We start from the raw sequence: 20,190 nt of genomic DNA, 5'->3' as shown, positions 1-20,190 counted from the left end.
AGTTTAATTGTTTGTGAACAATTATCTAATATCTAATTGTCATATATACAACGTTAACAATTATCATATGAGGAATGGAACCATCACAATATTGCATAAGAAAAAACAATTTGTGAAGGCCGTATATTTACTATATCTATGATGATAATGATGCTAGAGACAGAAAGGGGCTTACACCACATCACAGAAAGAAAGAAAGAAAGAAAGAGAACATGCACTACTCTCTGGTGTAACGTATTTCTTTTAGTCGACCTGTATACCATAAAGGAGACCCCCTTCCTGGTACAACACAAGAAATAACATCTACATTCTGTACATCGCAATTGGTTAGAGGTCAAGAATAGAATCACTGCAGATTACAGTCTATGGGAGTTGGCATTTGTAAGAGCTTTAACAAAGTAATTGCGGATCTCTGGTATTATACGCTGAATCAGAAGAGAGTGCCTGCAAACAATTGGTGCCACACAATCAAGAAGCTGAAGATTTAAGCACGAGACCATTCTAAATATCATATGATTTAAGCACGACGCCATTATAAATAAACTGTGCATTAAGCAACATGCTGAAACCGAACCATTCAGCTAACCAGAGGTTGGTTTCTACAGTCACAAAATCTATTTATAATAAAGTTTAGCATCCCTTTGAATGAACTTTGTCTAAAACAAGCAGAAGTAAGAACACGATATAATAAGTTGCTATGGAAGAAAAGAAAAGTGAGATGCCAACTATATATTGAAGACAGACAGAGCACGGTACTTCACATTTCATTAGAATATAAACTACCAAGGTCGGTCACCAAAACTACAACATGAAGACAGAGCACTACTAAACAAGGTACCAAGTTATTAGTTCAGTATAAATGTCCAACATCGAATAGAATTGAGGGAATCAGATCAATACCCTGGCCTCGCGCTCAACTTATCAAAGTGCTCCAAGATAAAAAGAATGCATGCATGCCTCAATGATAATGCATTGAAGGCTTCTGAAAGTTCATACATACTTGACACGTTCTCCAGTAATATATCCTGAGAGACAAGAACATCGGGTCATGAGGCACCCATTTTACAAAGACAGATATATCAAGCAAGAGTTATTTTCACGAGAAAGAGAAGAGTAAATATTATCCATACAACCAATTTTCCTAGCTCACCTGTGCAATTGTGTACTCACAGAGTCTCTTTAGTCCATCTAAAAGATATTGATCAGCTGCTCGAAGAAGGTCTTGAGCAATATCTGGAGTGATATCAACTGATCCAGTATATATAAATCTGGACGCCGATCAAATAAACAATAAGATATGTTATTCACAGATAGAAACTTTCACATTAAAACTTTTACAAAACATGACTGCAGAATTTATTAGACCTCATCATCAACTCAAAAACTTCCCATCTAATATTTGGGATCTCTATGTCCCTTGCATCCTTCTCCTGTCATGCAAATGCAATAAAACGATTTACATCAGTGACATAAATCAATCACTTTCTGCTTTGAATAAAAATACAAATTTTGATAGTCATATGCTTCAATTCAAATCTACCATTCAACACAACAGCCAAGTTTGCAGTAAAAGTTGTCAGGAGGTTGAAAGAGCATGAAAATCAAAACATTTTATTGAAATAATGTAGCTAAATAAAACACGTTAAGTCAATAATGGTTTTCTTCTTTTGGACATCATTTTGTAATAAGTAAAAATAATAATTGCTTCTTGCAGTATGCTTATTTCTTGGGGGAGCTTCTTTAGGGAAGGGAAAAATATAATTTGGTGTGGGAGCTCAGTGTATACTCACCCTATAACCACCATCAAACATTGCACGAAATGCATCTGAAGATGCCAGTAGACAAATTCTATGAGCATAAAAGCGTTTGCCTGCAACAAAGAAAAGAGATTAACCGGTTAACAGTACATGTCAACTGAAGATACAGTACCATATTTTAAGAGAAGGTGGCTATGCAACAGTTTTAAGAACGAAACAATGTGGACAGAAGGGATAATCACCTTCAACCAAAAATGTAACATCGGACAATGTAGCATTGTTTACATACTGCTCTCCTAAGTAAACCTGTAAGAAGAATAGTTTATAATTATAGATAATCCAGCTTTTAGAAACACCTCACTCCATAATTACTTAGACAAAGCGAGATTGAAGAGGGAGCTCAGCACCCAAATTCTTATGCAGGTTGGAAGGCATGGAAAATAGCAAGACATTGATAATAATGTCTGGTTTTTGTTTGGTAGAATAATAACGTCTGGTTATTAGCCATCAGATGCTCATTTTTAAATGGACCATATATTTTTAGCTAGACATCATCACTCATATTCACATAAATGTAAAATGTCACCACAGCAGTCAACAAATATCATACACAAATAATAATGTAAATCATTAAGAAGTCCTTGTATCGACCACTCACTACTATACACGACATGTGATACCAATATTAGAAAAACTTAAATACCAAAGTACATAAAACAAATGGTAGGATTTCTATATACAAAATGTGTGTTGAAAGGTCATATCAGTGCAAAAAGGGTTGATATAACCAAAAGGAAACAACATTTTCCTCTGCTGAAATCAAAAGGAAAAAAAAAACTGAAGATTTCGAATACATGAAGACTGATGCCTATTGACATCATAAAGACCCCTTTTCTAAAAAGGATTGATATAAAAAAAGGAAACAACATTTTCCTATGTTAAAATCAAAAGGAAAAAAGAAAAAATCTGAAGATTTCGAATAAATGAAAGCCGATGCCTATTCACATCATAAAGACCCCTTTCTTTTTTATTAAATTTGAACAGAAAGATTGTGAGGATTGAGGAAAATACAACTGGACTTGAACCTACCTGTGGTGTTGGGGAAGGAGGAGCGGCGTCTACAGGAGACAGGGCCGAGGCTTTATTGGCCAACTTGCATAAAGCCACAGCACCATCAAGTTGCTGTTTGGAGCTGGATGAGCTGAGAAGACTGATAAGCAACTCAAGACCTACATGGACAGATGCTTAACTTTGAAATATAACAAATACAAGAAGGAATTTGTACAGCATGAAACAACAATAATCAAACCCATGAAAGTATTTTACGAAGATGCATTTACCATGGTGTTCAATAAAAATTCTTCTTTGATCATCTGCAGGGCAAAGATGTGCAAGAACCAACGCAATTCGCCTTTGAAAACCCCTTTCTGAAACTCGCATAAGATATAACAGATGGTTCAACACCTATAAGAAGAAAATTGACGGATTACAAGTTTGAACACAACAACCCATAGAACTGATAGTTGATATACTAGTTGCACTCTAATCATTTCACATGCTAGTTACAACAAAATGCAGAAAGTAATATTAGTATGATGTCATACACGACCGTGAATCTTCTCCTCTAATCTTTTCAATGTCTTGGCAACACAATCTTTAGTCGCCTGCAATAGAAACCATATCCACATAGGTCAATATATGTCCAATAAGAATCTATTTTTCCACGTTCAATCCCTAATGCTATAACTATTCACATGCAATCGTGAAGTATTCTAGTTCCCTTTTATACAGGAATCCAAGGATAAAAGCAGAAAGCCTGAAATAAGTGCTAAAACTAGGAATAAAGAGAAAACTTACTTGAACAATAAACTCTCCTTCTTGTAGTCTTTGAACTCCACCTACCCTAATGAAATCCGACACATTATCCTGTGGGGAAAAATAAAACAAAAAAGGGAATAGTTAATTACTATATTTGAAGTAACCATTATTTAAATTTAAGAGTGGAGATGTAAATCATTTTATCCAAGCAGGGTAGTTGAAATGGAGGAAGTGTTCGCATCTTTATGTGATAAAAAGATACAGCTCGTGTGAAAGGGAATATTTTGTCAAACAGTTATAAGACTGACAATGTTGTATGATACGGTTGATGGGCTGTAAAATGCCAATACGGGAATAAACTCAACGTATCAAGGATGAGAATGTTGTGTTGGATGAGTGGAAATACTAGACATAAGGATTGGGAAAAATAACATTTGAGAGAGAGTTGGAGTAGCACCTGTTTGTAGAAAATAGGTGGTTTAGAAATGTGTGGAGAAGTTCTTCAGATTCAATAGAAAGGAGAGTAGATATGATGGAGCATAGCTCAATCGCTAGAGACAGAGGAAAGCCAAGAAAAACTATGGGCAAAACATCGATGACTACTCTTTTGGCCCCCCTATTTACTCTTAAAAGCCTATAAAACAACGTTCGGGAGATATCTCCCGAAGGGCTTATAAACACAAAAAAGCCGTTCGGGAATTACAAACCGAACCGCTTTGGGGGGCCAAAAAAGCAAAATTCCAAAACATTTAAGATTTAGAGGTCAATCATTTGGCTAATATCATGTCTTGTGATATATTATTATGGAATCGTTTGATCCACATAGCCGATCCCACCTAATGAGACACGGCTTGGTTGTTGATGTTGTAAGACAGAAGATGTCCACTTCATTCGGATTTTCAGTTATATCATACCTCATTCTCTGCAAGGCCATAAAGAGCAAAAGCAGCATTATGTTGCAAAGACCCATTTTTTGAGTCAAGAAGCTTGAGCAGTGGCACTAAACCACCATTGTGTGCAATACCAGCTTGGTTATGTGTGTCCTGAAATTGGAAAAAAAAAATATCAATCATGGCAAAGGGGATGTTTATATGTTAAGAAGAACTCTGCCTATAAATGTAAACATTGTATAGCACTTGCATGTAAAATGTTGTTATATATCACTAAGATGAGTTATGTTCTTAGGTATGAGCCCACAAGATACATCAATTAACGAGAAGATGGAGGTGTACAAGATGTGTTGCAAATCTAAAAATCTATTACGGAAGGAAAGAAAACGCTGACATGTTTCCATGAATCTAAAAGAGAATCACATTCCCAACTTAAACAATTGAATTATAAACAAGGAAGAAAAAAAAACAATAACCTGGGCCAATCTCCCCAATGCAAAGGCAGACATTTCTCTAAGTTGTACATCAGGAGACGAAAGCATCTCTATCAAAGGTCGGACAGCACCTCTCTGTACAATGTGAACCTAAACAAACCAGGTGGAACGTATGGTAAGAACTGTGAGCAAGGAGATATAATGTATGATGCACCATCACAGGAGTAGCACCTATATAATCAACTATTCTAGAACCATGGAGTTGTTATTTTAGCAAGATGTAAATAATACAAAACAACCAAACATGGAATTGTAGTTGGTGAACAGTTACCCCCAATTAATGTTCAGTTGTTTTATTCAACAAAAAAAGGTATGCTGTTGATTCTGTTCTTTCCATCTCTCTTAACTATTCAAGAAACAACCATAAAAGTGAAGTGAGGGATTCGTCCCAGCTTAACTCTCTCTTTACCCCTCAAGTACAAGTACAAAAATAAACAATAAAAGAAAATGAACCAAACTTGAAAGTTTGACTTGGAGATTTTGAAAAATTACTCCTAACTAAAATTTTCCACGATCCCTTCCGGTTGTGAAGTTTATCCTTACCTTGCAGTCTGAATCAGTAGCTGCAAACTGTCCAAGTAACAATGCCGCTTCCCTCTGACTTTCAGGGCAGCGTGAGCTATTAAAAGAAACATTATTAGAATGCATTAATTGAAACATGTTGATAAATCACAGAAATTATTGTCAAGAAACAAAAAAATTGGGCATATAAACAAATTCAAGATACGGGGAGAGGGAAGGGGAAATGCAATAGAATGGGCCCGGCAATAATTGAGTCCAGAGCTGATATTATACCTAAGTAATCCAATAACTGGTTGTAAAGCACCAGCAAATAGAACCTCTTTCTTTATATTCGGAGATGAGTGAACTAGATTTCCGATCACACCAACCTGTAATACAATCCAATTCATTGCATATGCCAGATGAGAGATGTATATAGACAGCTCAAAATTATTGCAAAACCTAAAATTTATCATTACAATTTCCTTATCCATACCGCTTCATAATGAATAGCAGCATCTTCAGAACGCAGCATTAGAATCAGAGTCGGAAGAGCATCACATTCAACAATCTGGCAAATCATCATGTTATGTAACTAATTATCATATTCAAAACTCAACTTTCAACAATGACCACCGCCTACCTGAATTTTATTTTCATCATTTTTAAAAGCTAGAGTTCGCAGTGCACCAGCAGCTGCTCTTTGCACCTTTGTATCAGCAAATTCCAGCAAATGAACAAGTGGTGGAATTCCACCTTCCATCCTACACAGAAAATCCATATAATGTTAAGAAAAAAAAATTCAAACTGAGTCTAAATATACAATCGTGCATGAGAGGCAAACCTGACATGGGTTTTAATGTTGCTATTCTCATGTGCGAGATTAGTAACAGCGTCTGCAGCCCTACGAATGAGACTATTAATGGCACGAGAAGTCAAACCATTATTATGCCTCTTTAAAAGATCAACAAGGTGTGTTAAGGCACCACTGTCCACAATTAGTTGTTGATGTTCCGGCTGTAGAAAGCATTTCAAATAAGACATTAGCTGAACAATTATATCTTTTTTTAAAGGGCGGCTAAAAGTTAAATGGAATATATGATATATGCCATATATATAATACAAAGTATGGTGAAAAAGTGACAAGGTCCTCATCATGGAGGATGTTAGCAAGTGAATTGATAAAGGAAATCACATTCTACTCAATTCACATCTCATAACCAGAGCTAAAATCAATCATGTAATTGGCATAACAGCGTACATACATGAATGTTTAGAACTCTAAAATCCCATAGCAAGAGACACCCTCACCGTAGTCTCAGACCAGACCACCCAATTTATTATTTAAACCTATGAGAGACATTCACTTTAATTGAACATTTTATAAGAATTTACTATCTCGTAATTGGTCATCCAAAAACTCGTTTGATTTTTTCGCTTGGTTAATTGACCATGGATTTTTCTTAGTATTTCTAGTTTTTGTTCAATGCATTCAGATTTTACTCTTAATTTGTGATCATTTCAAAATTTAACATGTTGCTTTCATGTCCCCCCCATCACTTCTTTTTTTCTAACATAACCACCCAAACCCGATATGTTTTTTTTAAGAGAAATAAGACAGAGTAAGTGCCTTGTACAGCATAGAGAAAAATATAAAATTTAAGAGAGAGTAAGTGCCTTGTTCGGCATTGAGAAAAATTCTGATCAATAAATGATTCGTAGCAACCAGCAGGTGCTTGATGCAGTATGTCTTATGGAATTGATTCACAAAGGCAAACCATATGCATTATCACGAATAACAATACAATATTCACATAATTCAATCAATTCTAAAGCCTCGTATTTCATTATGACTGTATATGGTCACTTCCTTGGCTCATCACTGTGATTTAGTGTAATTTGTTTCACAAAGTAGAGTAACAAAATTGATTTCACTTCACATCAGATGTGATTTCAGTTAAAATAGGTACTATCAGAAAAGGAAAAAATATTGTGACTCCAAACCACTGTTTGAGTAGAAGTGAAAAAATAGGTAATTTCAGTATGGGGTTAAAAAATTTACACCAAAGTTTACAACAAACAAACTTTCAGGGGAAAGACATGCAAATATTAATCATTTTACTTCAGACTCTATTGTAACCAAATTAATTTTATAAAATCAGTTTTTCATTTAATATTATGTTTACCCAAGTACATGCATTAGTGATCTATCCTCTCTGGAATGAAATATGACAATCCAACAGTACATTCAAAACAGATAAAACTGAAAGTCCTGACAATGGATGTTGATATAAAACAACATTTCCATTCACCCTCTTGAATACAACATAACTTTGAATTAAAAAAAATAATCCAATATGACACACTCAAAATTCTACATAGATCATTCAATACAGTATGTCCTGTTTAATAGGAAAAATAAAACAGAACGGAATAATTTGCTATACTCTCCTTAGCTAAACTCTTATACTAACATAACATATTAGAATGAAAATATATAACATCTTTTAAAGTTTGTGTATCGTCGTGCTCTAATTTTAAAACGCACAAAACAAAACTAGAACAAAATTCCAATATGCTACTTTTCCTCCCACTCTAATATGCCAACTTCTTTCTCTCATTTCTAACATGTCTACTACACTTGCATAATACTGCTATAACAAAAATTGAATAACATTTCGAAGAAGATGCACTACTACTACTCAACTAAATAATTGAATTCAACATAAAACAATTCTTCAATCAATTCATTTTCCAGAATCATACAAATTTGATAATAAAGAAAGAAAAATCAAATTACCTTGACGGCGAGAAGTCCTAATGCGAAAGCACTCCCTTTCTCAACTTCATGCTCAAACGGCAACGGCTTCTGAACGCAATCAGTCACCGGCGGTGCTTGAAGATGCTTAATCAAAGCCGGAATCGCACCTCCTTCCACAATCACATTCACCACTTCCTCTGCAAACAAAATCACCAGTAAATTCACACACACATGCAATTCAAGCGCAATTCAACAAGATCGGAGACATAGATTTACCATTCTTCGCGAGATCGGCGAGGGCATGAGTAGCACGCTTAGCCGCGGCTCGATCGTCTTCATTCCACGTGAAAGTAGACTCGAGAACGGTGACCTGATTAGCAACTTCGACGAGAAGTGCCGCACGTTCGTCGGCGGTAGGCGGTGCCGACGAGATCTGACGGTCTTCCGGTAATTCTTCGTCTAACTTACGTTTTTGCCCCTTCCTCTCGGAGAGGCAGTGACCTTGGCGTCTCTGAAACTCCATGAACGAGAGAGAAGAAGGGTGAAGAAGAGTGTGGTGTTGGTTGGCGCTATGGTTAACAGAATGGAATGGAGAGAGAAAATAAAATCAGATAGAAAATGGCGAGAATTGGAAATAAAAGATTTGAATGGATCACAGAACTGGAGGGGTATTTTAGGTAGTTACGGTAAAATTGAAACCACCGCCGTTATTACAAAAAAGAGAGATGTGGGTTTTGAACAGGCTCAATCTGGATATTGAGAAGGGGCAAACCAGTCACTATCTGCACCCCGTGATTTCTTTAATACACTTATTTCATATTTTGATCTTTTTTTTTTCCTTTCTAAAATGCAAGAATATTTAAAAAAGGTGGATTCTAAGGTGAGGGATTAATTAATTCCCTCACCTGTGAAGCACAAATAAAATACCATTAAATTCAATCAATGGATCACATTTATTAGAAATCAAAATGAGAACATATATATATACTTTATCACACACAATCTTGTGTCATTTCTTTCCCTCCGCTTCCTCCCTGATATGACCTTTATCACCACCGTCCTTCTTTTTTCTTTCTCATCGCTCAATCTGTGAAGAAATTGTGACGATTCGTTTCTAAACTAAGACACTATTTGCAACTCAAATATGACGTTAATTTCTTCAACTTATGTCTTTATCCATGTAGTGTACAATCTCTCACGCACCCTTCTCATAACTAAGAAAATCAAAGGAAGAAACCATAATTTTTATATATACAAAATGTTGCCTTGAATATGCTTCGATTCCTTGATTGGCCATTTTTTAATCCAATGACTTGTGCACGAACATAGCAGTTTGATTTTTCTTATCTTGTATTTTATTCCTAGGTGGTTACGTTGGGAGCTTGTGGTACTTAGGGACCTAGTGAGTCTGATGGTCATTTTTCAGGGCATATGTACCAGGCGTCTTCTTAAGATAGGTTTGACCTTGGTTTAAAAAGACATTGTTTGGATTGTTTGAAAGTCTCAAATTGATATAATCTTCTTCTGGAAAAATGCTTCTTTTGAGCGGTTAATAGAGGGGTACACTTCTCATTTTGGAAGTGCTACCTTGGTAAGAACCCCGATTATTCCTATACCCTCGATTATTCATAACAAAATGCAATAGTTTGTTGAAGAATTCAAACAAGTAAAGTATGTATATTGAATACTTCAAATTCTCGGCTCACTCTTTAAAAATTCAACTTTATTCGCCAACTAAGCCTTCCAAATATCTTCATTTTCATTCTCCTTAACTAAAGAGTTAACCCTGTCCACCAGTCTTTTGGTCCTCTTCAGTTCAATTATTCCGAAAAAAAATTCCTACTGCTTCATCAATCCATACAAAAAATACGCAATTGCCTTCATAATCCTGCAAATAATATCAACAAGGGGGCAAAATGTAATTGTTGTGTCCACACATATGAGCACAAGTCAAAAATTAATTTAATATACCTTTGACAAAGGACATATGTTAAAAGGCATGTCTAGGATCTTCACTTTGTTAGCTTTTCGTATAACACATATTCTCTAACACAACACTTTAGTATTCTAATGTTTCTCATGTCAACCCCCATCAACCATGGAGGTTGAAGATAAACTTATGCTTTTAGTTCTTTCTACTAACTTTGTAGTCCGAGAACTACCACTCATCATCTTTATCTTTGCAATTTGAACTTGAATAGATCAGGGGATTAAAAAATTTAGGGATTCTAGATTTTGTTAACGGGGGAAGAAGTTAGGAATTTCAATTCATGGAAGGGAGGAAGAAGAAGAAGAAGAAGAAAGAGTTGTTGGAGTAGAAACGCCAATGAATTACAATATCATTTTTATTTTAGAGGAAATGTCAACGAGCGCCTCCGGGACACTTTTTAAGACCTTTAAATTGTAACTTTTTAGAAAATTTGTGTAATCAATACATTGAAAATTGTAATATTTGACTTTTTTTTATAGAATCAATTCTTCTTTTAAAATCGTTAAAGAGTGTCCCGAAAACACTTGTTAACAAAACCATTATTTTAGTTCAGCCAAAATAGTCCCTACATATCGAAAGGTGACATGGAATGACACATAGTTGTTTAACATTACAAACAATCAAACTTGGAACATTTTACCCCACACCCCAACAATCACACCCTTACCCCTACAAACCATCAAAAATACCAATTTTAACCTTTTCAAAATCACACCCATCCACCCCCTCATCATGTGTTTCCAGACTTGAAAATGGTTGGCAAGTTTTGAATTGATCGTCATACAGGAAAGCTTAAAGAATTGATATTCCAAATCACATCTCCAAATAATTAAATCTTTAAGATTATTATAAAAATAATAAAGGGGAAAATGGGAAAGAGGTAAAAATTGAGAAATAGACAGAAAACAAACAGGGTATGTGTTCATGTATATTCATAGCACATCCCCAACGTAAAAACTGGGAAACAACCTTCCCAATAAGACAAACAGTTAGATCTTTTCAATTTGATTTCTAACTAATTAATAATGAATTATAACAAATCATTATCATCATCACCATAATTTAAAGCAACTCTAGCTATGAAAAGCAGCTCCATTTTCTTCTTTCCATTACCAACAACACCGCTACCTTCAAAATCTTCTTTAAGTGAAAACAAGATTAAATTTATGGTATAGTTAAAAATTCCGAAAAACTTGTCAACCATTTTCAAGTCTGGAAACTCATGATGGAGGGGAAGGGTGTGATTTTGAAAAGGATAAAATTGGTATTTTCGATGGTTTGTAGGGGTAAGAATATAATTGTTGGAGTGTGAGGTAAAATGTTCTCAAACTTGATGCGCTTATTTAATACTAGTACATATTAAGCAAAATGAGGGACTATCTCGCCCTTTCTAAAAATTTGAATAGTAAGTTAATCGATAAACACAAATTCAAAGACTAACAAACTTATTTAAACAATTGTTAAGTTAATATGGAGTGAAGAAAAGTTAATAAACTCCCACGATATTGAATGAGCACCCCAAAATAAGGACACTGGTGGTGTCACTATTGAATTGGCCCGTGTAAATATTACTCAAAAATCATCGATTGATACATGAATATGATGCACTCCTCCACTCATGTACTTTCAATTTGATCTACAGATTCATCATCCATAAAAGGAAATATAATTAACAAATAAAGTCAACAATCTCCATCTTCACAGGGTTAGCCATTGTAATGTTGAGGGACTACTAGCCTAATTCTAAATTACTAGACAAATTCTATTGTCCCTATCCTATTGTTGTCATTAAAAATGCACTCACTATTGACAATTGACAATCATTATAAAATGGAAAAGTGCCAACCAAATCAAAATAGCAAAAGTCAAAGTGAAGTAGTAGTCTTTGTCCGTCCCACTAAAATAAATGCCGTCCTTCATCACCCTTCAACCCAACCCATCCAACGGTAACCAAATCAAACAAAATCAAAAACCAATTCTGTTCTGTCCTTTGAACCTGTCTTTGATTCTGACCAGTTAACACAGTTTCCCGCGTCATCATTAATATAATTATTCCTTTCTTTCCTTCCTTCTTCCCTCCCTCCCACTCCTTCTCCAAATTCTCTTTCCTCAACACCTAACACAACACTTTTTCATAACAAACTTAACTTACTATTACTCTTTATTCTCCAAAATTTTCAACCATGTCCCTCCTCTTCTTCCTACTCCTCTTCATCCCTTTCCACACCCCCTCTTTTTCTCAAACACCCCCCAAAGGCTTCCTCATCAACTGCGGCACCCTCACAACAACCCAAATCAACAACCGTACATGGCTTCCCGATTCAAACTTCATCTCATCCGGCACACCCAAAAACATAACCACGCAAGTCCTTCTTCCAACTCTCAAAACTCTCCGTTCATTCCCTCTCCAAGTCAAAAAACACTGCTACAATATTCCTGTGTATCGCGGTGCAAAATATATGATACGTACTACTTATTTCTACGGTGGAGTCAACGGTGTTGATCATCCTAAGCCGCCGGTGTTTGATCAGATCGTTGATGGAACGTTATGGAGTGTGGTGAATACTACGGTGGATTATGCTAATGGAAACTCGAGTTATTATGAAGGGGTTTTCTTGGCTGTGGGGAAGTTTATGAGTTTTTGTATCGGGTCGAATAGTTATACGGATTCTGACCCGTTTGTTTCTGCTTTGGAGTTTTTGATTCTTGGGGATTCGTTGTATAATACCACCGATTTTAACAACTTTGCTATTGGTTTGGTTGCTAGAAACAGCTTTGGTTACTCCGGACCAAGCATAAGGTTAGTTGAACATTGGTTTATTCAACTTAATTACTTTTTGTTATGTTTTGATAATTCTGTAGATCATTATCATTTGGTTATGGTTATATTGTCTCTTTAAAATTTCCTAAGTTTTCGTTGCCCTATGCTTTTATTCTTTTTGTGTTAAACCATAGAATTCTCCTCAAGTAATTAAGGGATAAACTCTTTTCATGTGACTAAGGGTCTGTTTGGATTGGCTTATTTGAGCTTATCTACTTACATAAGCACGTGAGATTGGTCGGAAGAGGTTATGTACACAGCTTATGACATGTCCATAGACTGTTTCCATCTTATTTCTATAAGCTCTCCAATTAGCTTACATGAGAAAGACTAGGGAATGAGCACGTAGTAGGTTACAGCATATAAAATACTTGAAGATGCTTATATAAATTAATTAATTTCATAACATAAAGTTAGAATTGTAAATGTTTATTATAGTTGTATTGGATTTGCATAGCATTATTTATTTTTTAACAACTATTTTCCTTCTTGTTCAATTTTTATAGTCATCTCTAATTTTGGGTTTGTGATTTTTTGTTATCAGATTTCCTGATGATCAGTTTGACCGTATCTGGGAGCCATTTGGACAGAGCAATTCAACCAAAGCAAACACTGAGAAAGTTTCTGTTTCTGGCTTTTGGAATCTTCCACCTTCAAAAGTATTTGAAACACATTTAGGATCTGATCAATTAGAATCCTTGGAACTGAGATGGCCTACCGCTTCACTTCCAAGCTCCAAATACTACATCGCTCTATACTTTGCTGACAACACTGCTGGATCAAGAATTTTTAACATAAGTGTAAATGGCGTGCATTATTACCGTGATTTGAATGCAATTGCTTCAGGAGTTGTTGTCTTTGCCAACCAATGGCCTCTTTCTGGTCCTACAAAAATAACTTTAACTCCATCTGCTAGTTCATCCTTGGGCCCCTTAATTAATGCTGGCGAAGTCTTTAATGTGTTGTCTCTTGGAGGAAGAACTTCCACTCGAGACGGTATGGCTTATGATTTCTTGTTTCTTTACTTGTTGTATTTTAATCGCGAACATGCGAGGTTTTGATATTGGAAACATTCTCTTCTTGACAGTTATTGCTTTGCAAAGGGTAAAAGAGAGCCTCCGAAATCCTCCACTTGATTGGAGTGGTGATCCTTGTGTGCCTCGGCAATACTCCTGGACCGGTATCACATGCTCTGAAGGGCCCCGTATCCGTATAGTGACTTTGTAAGCTCAGATTTGAGTAGTTGTTAGCGTACGCTCCCTTTCAATTTTATATGCGCTGTCTAAATGAATTGCTTACTCATGATTTCCTGTTGTTTTCAGAAATTTGACAAGTATGGATCTTTCAGGATCTTTATCGCCTTTTGTTGCCAATATGACAGCTCTCACTAACATGTAGGTTCTCAGGTTTAAACATATCGGTTCATGAAATGTAATATTTAAATTTTTTTGATCTTTCCTCAACAAAAAAAAAAAAAATTTTTTTGATCCGTAAGGTGTTTCCTTGTTGCAGCTGGCTTGGGAATAACAGTTTGTCCGGACAGATCCCTAACCTCAGTTCACTAACGATGTTGCAGACACTGTAAGTTTTTCTGTGTGTGTGTTCCTACTCAACTATGATGGTTTATCTTCATAGCACACAGTTAATCGCATTGTTGAATGTTGCCAATCTACAATTTTTTCATTCAATGAAAACAAATATCCTAGTTAACAGTTCTTTTTGTCATCAAGTAAACCTTTACAGTAGTGTTTTATAGAACATCTAAATGTTTAAAATCCGAGATAACTTCAATATATTCATGGAGTTCTGAATTTGAATACTGTTATTGTGTTTTAAGGCACTTGGAAGAGAATCAATTCAGTGGAGAGATTCCCTCGTCCCTAGGGAACATCAGCAGCTTAAAAGAAGTGTAAGTGATTGTGGCCGGAAGCTACTTATACATTATGATTATTATGTATTGTATCATTATATGAGTGATGCATATAATCTTACCATACTTGTTTAAATTAGGGAGCATCAGAGCAGAGATTGTTAATAGCTAATTAAGTTTCACGATAATTGATTCGCCGTATTTTGTTGTAAGCAGATTTTTACAAAACAACAATTTAACCGGGCAAATTCCCGCAAATCTCATTAAACCAGGATTGAGCATCAGGTAAATAAGTAAACCTTTTCACCTTGCCATCATGAGTTCTACAATTGTGGTTGGCTTTCTGACTTATGCATATATTTATCAACAGAACTTCCGGAAACAATTTCTTGTCACCTCCAGCACCTTGAGGGATTTGCTTAGTCCCTACTATGGTAGAGATAAAGACTTTTTTCTCTTCAAGATTTTTTTGTGCTTAGATTGTTCTGATTTTGGTGGAAGTTCTTCGTTTTCAACTCGTAAACCGAAGATCAAACTTCGATTCAACCTTCTCTCGCTGTAGAGCATACAGCTTTATTGTTTTTGACTTGGAGTGTACTTTCATAATGGTGGAACAGATTCTTTCAACTTTGGCTCTCAGTTCCTTGAAAGTTGGAATGTTCTGTGAATTTGTATCTTACATATCATTGTATAGGCATTATTTATTATTTGATTAAAAAAAAAATTAATGCTGTTTTTTTGTTTGTCATTTTTCATAATCATTTCATGTTCTGTCAGGTTCCAATGTACTTCCTCATATAATATCTTAGAAAACTCAGAATGTGTTTGAACAAGTAATGAAGATCAGATTGAAGTGGAATCTGACAGAACAAATAGAATTGACTTAAAAAAAAGAAGCTATCAATTTATCGAATACTTTTATGAAGGAGTGAAAAGAATATGAATTCCATTCCATATCCTCAAATGGAATGAAAGGGAAAAGAAGCTGAGTATTTAGCAGAATAAAACAAAATGTATTTCACTCTGAAAATATCTTAAACAAAAATGCCTTTATACATGATCAATTTTCCAATTGTGAGTAAAGATAAGCCATTTTATTCATTAAAATAAAGTCATTTAAAGTGATTGACAAAAATATTCCTCGCAAGTCACATCCCAATGATTAGAAATTAAATTTAAGGCCATGCATCTGAGCAAACCTAGTTTATATGCCGACCCATCCCTAAAACAAACCCTTTGTGCTATATAAAGATTGGTTCCAATTTAGTGTGTATACTTCTCTGATGTTAGCTTCCTTTTTATTATTTTAACTATGTTCTGATGTCAATGTATCAAACTTCATTCAATCCTATACTCTTAGTTATAGCCAATCGAGTACTGTTTAGATTTCACATACACACTAGATACGACACTCATGTCAACAACAATAATAATTTTAACTAATGAGGTAATAGACTGTAATCACATGTGTCGGTATTGAACACCAGACTCTCTTTCGGTTAATGTTAAAGAGCTTGTGGCCTACAACTTTTGTGTTTCATATCAAAAGCATAGACATCTTCAAAATGAATTGACTTGAGCTAGGTGCACCCTAAAATTGTGCTACATATCAATGTTTTAAAAATTTAACCAAATATCAAACTGACAAATTCTCTATATCATGATTCAACTATTTTAAACCCCTTAAATTTGAACGAAATCGCCATCCATCCATTCAAATAATTGCTTATTCAATTGATTGAGCCGTTGGAATCAATTTTTAAAATATTGTTCTGTATATTCTATTTCCCTAGAAAGTCTTGCCACTCATTGATAATTGATATAGCATCCTCTGATGAAATGTTAGTGGCTGATAGATGCCCATCATCATGTGGGACTCACATGCTGAGAAACTCTGATCCATCATGTGAAATTTCTCCTTCTTAGCAGAAGTATATTATTGGAATCTAGTGATCTCAACCCAATGCAATGCATGCACGATCCAATGATTATACAAGTCAGAATTTACATTCTAATAATTTCTCAGATCCATCCAAATTAACACCTATTCTCTTTTTTTTTGGTACAAAATTAACACCTATTCTACAAATCCAACATTAACATAGTTTGTTGAAAATAAATAAAAACAAATAAAACAAATTAACAAAATAAACAACCTTATTTCAAAACCCTGAGGATCAAACTTGAACTGCATAATCTTTGAACTTTGTTTGAAATTTACCTCTCTAATATTTTGCCCTTCTTGAGTGGAAATAGTGGAGGCAAAGCACTGTTTTTCATCTGTGTACAAATTGGCACATTAATCATTGGTCTAATTCTAATAGTAGCTGATCTTGTTCTCTCCAACCCTTTCTTTATCCTCTTCACATGCTGATTCTCTGTGTTTTTAGAACCTTCTTTAGCAGCTACATCGCCGAGCGAACTCCCATTCGAAGAAGAAGATGATGAAGAAGAAGATGGTGACAAAGAAGAAGCTCTTTGTTTCTTCAACCTTAGTAACTCTTTCCATAGAACAGTGCACTTTGGTGGCCTTGGTGAAGGATCATCATCCACAAACCAATTTACTCTACTATTACTATTTTCTTCTTTGTTGTCCACTACCACCTCAATAACCTCCTCCTCTTCTTCTTCTTTGAGGTTGATCTTGTTGAGTTTCTCAAGATGTTGCATCTGCCAAAAGGGAAGGATTTTTCCTTCAAAGAAAAGTTCATCAGCAGATAAAACTGTGTTTTTGTCACTCACGTTGATGTTTGACAGAAACTCAAACTGATCTGTGTTCTTTGTTTTTTCATGTTGTTCCTTCTCTTCATCTCTTTCTGTTCTGTAAAGAGGGTTAGGACTAATAGAGATGAAGTTGTTTTCATCTAGAAACTCTGCTGAGAAAGATATTCTAGGGCTAGTAGGTGCATCACTGGATCTGAGGTTGTTACCTTGAACAGGTTCAGGTTCAAGAGAGACCATGTTAAATTTTTGATGTTTTGTGAGTACTGAGAGATGAGAGGACATTGAGAGGTTCTATCATATGCATGAGACTTGTGGTGGTTTATAAAAGGAGAAGAAAGTGGTTTAATGTTATGTTACATTCAATTTTTTATTACTCTCTTTTTTTTAACTGTCAGAAATGTGAGATTATAAAAATGAAATGGTCTGGTTAACTAGAAACAGGTGACTTATGGTTCTGTTTAGAATATAGGGACAGCACATGTATGCCTTGGGAAGTAAAAGACAAAAGCTTTTCATTAGCTATTTTCTTTTCAAGCAAGCCTAAACTCTAAATACATGTGTATGCATCTTATATTATGCACTCACACCCAAGAGAGTGAGATGGCTTTCTTAATGCGAGAGAGAAATAAATCACAACCATCAGATTAAATCATACTCCATAATCAAGATATAAGCAATAAATGGTCAAGAATAAAATGGCAGATGTATATTTTTTGGGTTTTCCTAGTACACCCTTCACATCAACCCTATCGGATTTTTGACGCGTGGATAATTTGGTAAGCGACTCAAATGGATAGACTTTGACTTTGATATCATATTAGATTTTTATATTTGACCTAGTTCATCCTTACAAAATTATATCTTAAGGCGAACGAGTCACTCTTTTTAATGCAAGACTTTGGTTTTTTTTTTTTTCTTCAATATTTGCTATAGTTATTTTTGGGTGTAAGGCTATTACAGTGGCCTTGCATCAACCTAAATAATTATGTACTTACATTCTCTTCTCTTAGATTTAGTGTTGTACTATGGTCAATACCACTTGAAGGTTAGAATAGTTAAAGCAGTAACAGATAGGTGGAGTTAAAACAAAGTCCTAAAACATAAATTTGAAATGTCAAAAAGAAAATAGATTGGTTAAAAATATAGAACAAACATTGAATTCTCTCAACTGCTTACGCTTAAGTAGTAAAAAAGAGAGACTATAGACAAAGTCAATTTTATTTTAAGATTAGAGATCAAGTGAATGTATATAGGCCTTTCTGTCTTAGATCGCTTAGAAAGTATTCAATGGTCTGTGCATTAAAGAAGTACACTGTACACACATCACAAAAGACAAGGCGATTACGTTATATTAAACCTTAATTAACAAATAAGCTTAATTAGGATTCTCTTTCTCTTGCTTAGTCAAAGGACAGGAACAAGATTGTTAATATGACTCCCCCTGCATGCAGGGATTTAACACGGAGGAGTCCTAAGCATGTGGCCACATGACCATAATTTCTAACCATGTGACACCTGAGGTTAAAGATTGAAGAGATATTCATGAAATGACCAAAACATCCTCTATAGAAGTTGGTCACAGTTGTATGTGAAGATGAGTTAATTGTTCTAAACAAAGAAAAACCAGTTGTGTGTATCATGTTCATCTCTTAGAAAAGCTATCGTTAAGATTTGTTCAGACTCTTAATTAATTCCTGACAGCTAATAAACATTGGAGTAAATCTTTCAATTATTACAGATTGTCTACTTTGTTAATAAGTACATTATCCTTGAACTATGTGTGGTCCTGCCTTAGACTATTATTGAAGTCGACAATAATGTTATATGACAGCAGTGTGATAAAATAAAACAAAAACAAAACAAAAAAAAACTTAAACATGTGATTTCTCATTAATTTATAGTACTACTGTGTCATTATGTAAATCTTTAGCAACCACAGATACTCCTGCCAAGTTCAATAAATTTCATGTGAGGTCAGTGGCGGATCTTGAGATAATTTCTTGGGGGTGCCAAATATTGTTAGAATATATATAAATCAGTTTCAAAACATTTGCAGAATTATGTGTTGTTGTGGTGGTTTACATGCTTGAGTGTTACTTGTATAACCTCGGTTCAACTCCTGCCAGGATATATTTTTTTGAATATAAAACATTAAAAATACAATTGAAATATAAAAAAGAGAGTATGAGAGAGTCAAACACACGCCATGAAAGCATCTGGGGGTGTCTGACCACTACAACAACCATGAAGCTTGTGAAATATTATGATTAGTATGATATTTATAGAGAAGTTGGGGGGTGCAGTGGCACCTGGGGGTCTCAAAGGAGATCCGCCCCTGTGTGAGGTTAATCATCTCTTGCTTTTTCTAAGAAATATGACATCTCAAGATTTTCCAGCTTAACTCAACTACATAAAACTTAGTACGTGTTTAGTTGTGTGTTTTCGTCGTGTTTCCGTCGCCAAATGCACGTTTAAGGGTCTTTTACCGCAATTTAACAAAGCTCCAAAGCCAAGCTTCTACGGCAACGTGGTTAAAAACCACGAAAATGTTAAACTATGATTAG

At 35.1% G+C, this 20,190-nt stretch overlaps 3 protein-coding genes across 3 annotated transcripts; 1 reads left to right on the top strand and 2 right to left on the bottom strand.

Annotated features, from left to right (window-relative positions):
- Nucleotides 1–2: 2 nt before the first annotated feature.
- LOC146958674 (ARM REPEAT PROTEIN INTERACTING WITH ABF2-like) lies at nucleotides 3–8,834 on the bottom strand. The gene is made up of 19 exons (XM_085740208.1): nucleotides 8,498–8,834; nucleotides 8,261–8,418; nucleotides 6,305–6,477; nucleotides 6,104–6,224; nucleotides 5,957–6,031; nucleotides 5,755–5,849; nucleotides 5,503–5,578; nucleotides 4,942–5,049; nucleotides 4,490–4,618; nucleotides 3,615–3,683; nucleotides 3,362–3,421; nucleotides 3,098–3,221; nucleotides 2,847–2,986; nucleotides 2,000–2,063; nucleotides 1,791–1,870; nucleotides 1,366–1,430; nucleotides 1,151–1,268; nucleotides 901–1,025; nucleotides 3–444 (listed from the first exon to the last, which is right to left on the bottom strand). Exons 1-19 carry the CDS (start codon nucleotides 8,742–8,744, stop codon nucleotides 357–359), a joined length of 2,115 nt encoding a protein of 704 aa, XP_085596334.1. The 5' UTR covers nucleotides 8,745–8,834; the 3' UTR covers nucleotides 3–356.
- A 3,503-nt stretch (nucleotides 8,835–12,337) lies between these two features.
- On the top strand, nucleotides 12,338–15,761 carry LOC146958673 (Leucine-rich repeat (LRR) family protein). Its single transcript, XM_085740206.1, has 8 exons — nucleotides 12,338–13,011; nucleotides 13,577–14,028; nucleotides 14,120–14,255; nucleotides 14,355–14,426; nucleotides 14,545–14,613; nucleotides 14,870–14,941; nucleotides 15,119–15,187; nucleotides 15,273–15,761. Exons 1-8 carry the CDS (start codon nucleotides 12,395–12,397, stop codon nucleotides 15,310–15,312), a joined length of 1,527 nt encoding a protein of 508 aa, XP_085596332.1. The 5' UTR covers nucleotides 12,338–12,394; the 3' UTR covers nucleotides 15,313–15,761.
- A 1,129-nt stretch (nucleotides 15,762–16,890) lies between these two features.
- On the bottom strand, nucleotides 16,891–18,162 carry LOC146958672 (uncharacterized). The gene has a single exon (XM_085740207.1). The coding sequence runs from the start codon at nucleotides 17,906–17,908 to the stop codon at nucleotides 17,120–17,122; it is 789 nt and encodes a 262-aa protein (XP_085596333.1). The 5' UTR covers nucleotides 17,909–18,162; the 3' UTR covers nucleotides 16,891–17,119.
- Between the last annotated feature and the right edge of the window lie 2,028 nt (nucleotides 18,163–20,190).

This window comes from Medicago sativa, chromosome 1 (assembly GCF_051527215.1).
Source record: "Medicago sativa cultivar Bolivia chromosome 1, Bolivia_mono, whole genome shotgun sequence".
Taxonomy (NCBI): Eukaryota; Viridiplantae; Streptophyta; class Magnoliopsida; order Fabales; family Fabaceae; genus Medicago; species Medicago sativa.
Note: the sequence above shows the minus strand (reverse complement) of the source record. Positions and strands in the feature narration are given on the sequence as shown.

Bases quoted from the DNA above. Each gene is read 5' to 3' on its own strand.
- LOC146958674 (XM_085740208.1), bottom strand. From the start codon at position 8,744: ATGGAGTTTCAGAGACGCCAAGGTCACTGCCTCTCCGAGAGGAAGGGG. The intron at 3,422-3,614 runs GTAAGTTTTCTC...TTTCTATTGCAG, and splicing joins AAGGAGAGTTTATTGTTCAA to GCGACTAAAGATTGTGTTGC. The intron at 3,222-3,361 runs GTATGACATCAT...TTCTTCTTATAG, and splicing joins AGGAGAAGATTCACGGTCGT to GTGTTGAACCATCTGTTATA.
- LOC146958673 (XM_085740206.1), top strand. From the start codon at position 12,395: ATGTCCCTCCTCTTCTTCCTACTCCTCTTCATCCCTTTCCACACCCCC. The intron at 14,614-14,869 runs GTAAGTTTTTCT...TTGTGTTTTAAG, and splicing joins CTAACGATGTTGCAGACACT to GCACTTGGAAGAGAATCAAT. The intron at 15,188-15,272 runs GTAAATAAGTAA...ATTTATCAACAG, and splicing joins AAACCAGGATTGAGCATCAG to AACTTCCGGAAACAATTTCT.
- LOC146958672 (XM_085740207.1), bottom strand. From the start codon at position 17,908: ATGTCCTCTCATCTCTCAGTACTCACAAAACATCAAAAATTTAACATG.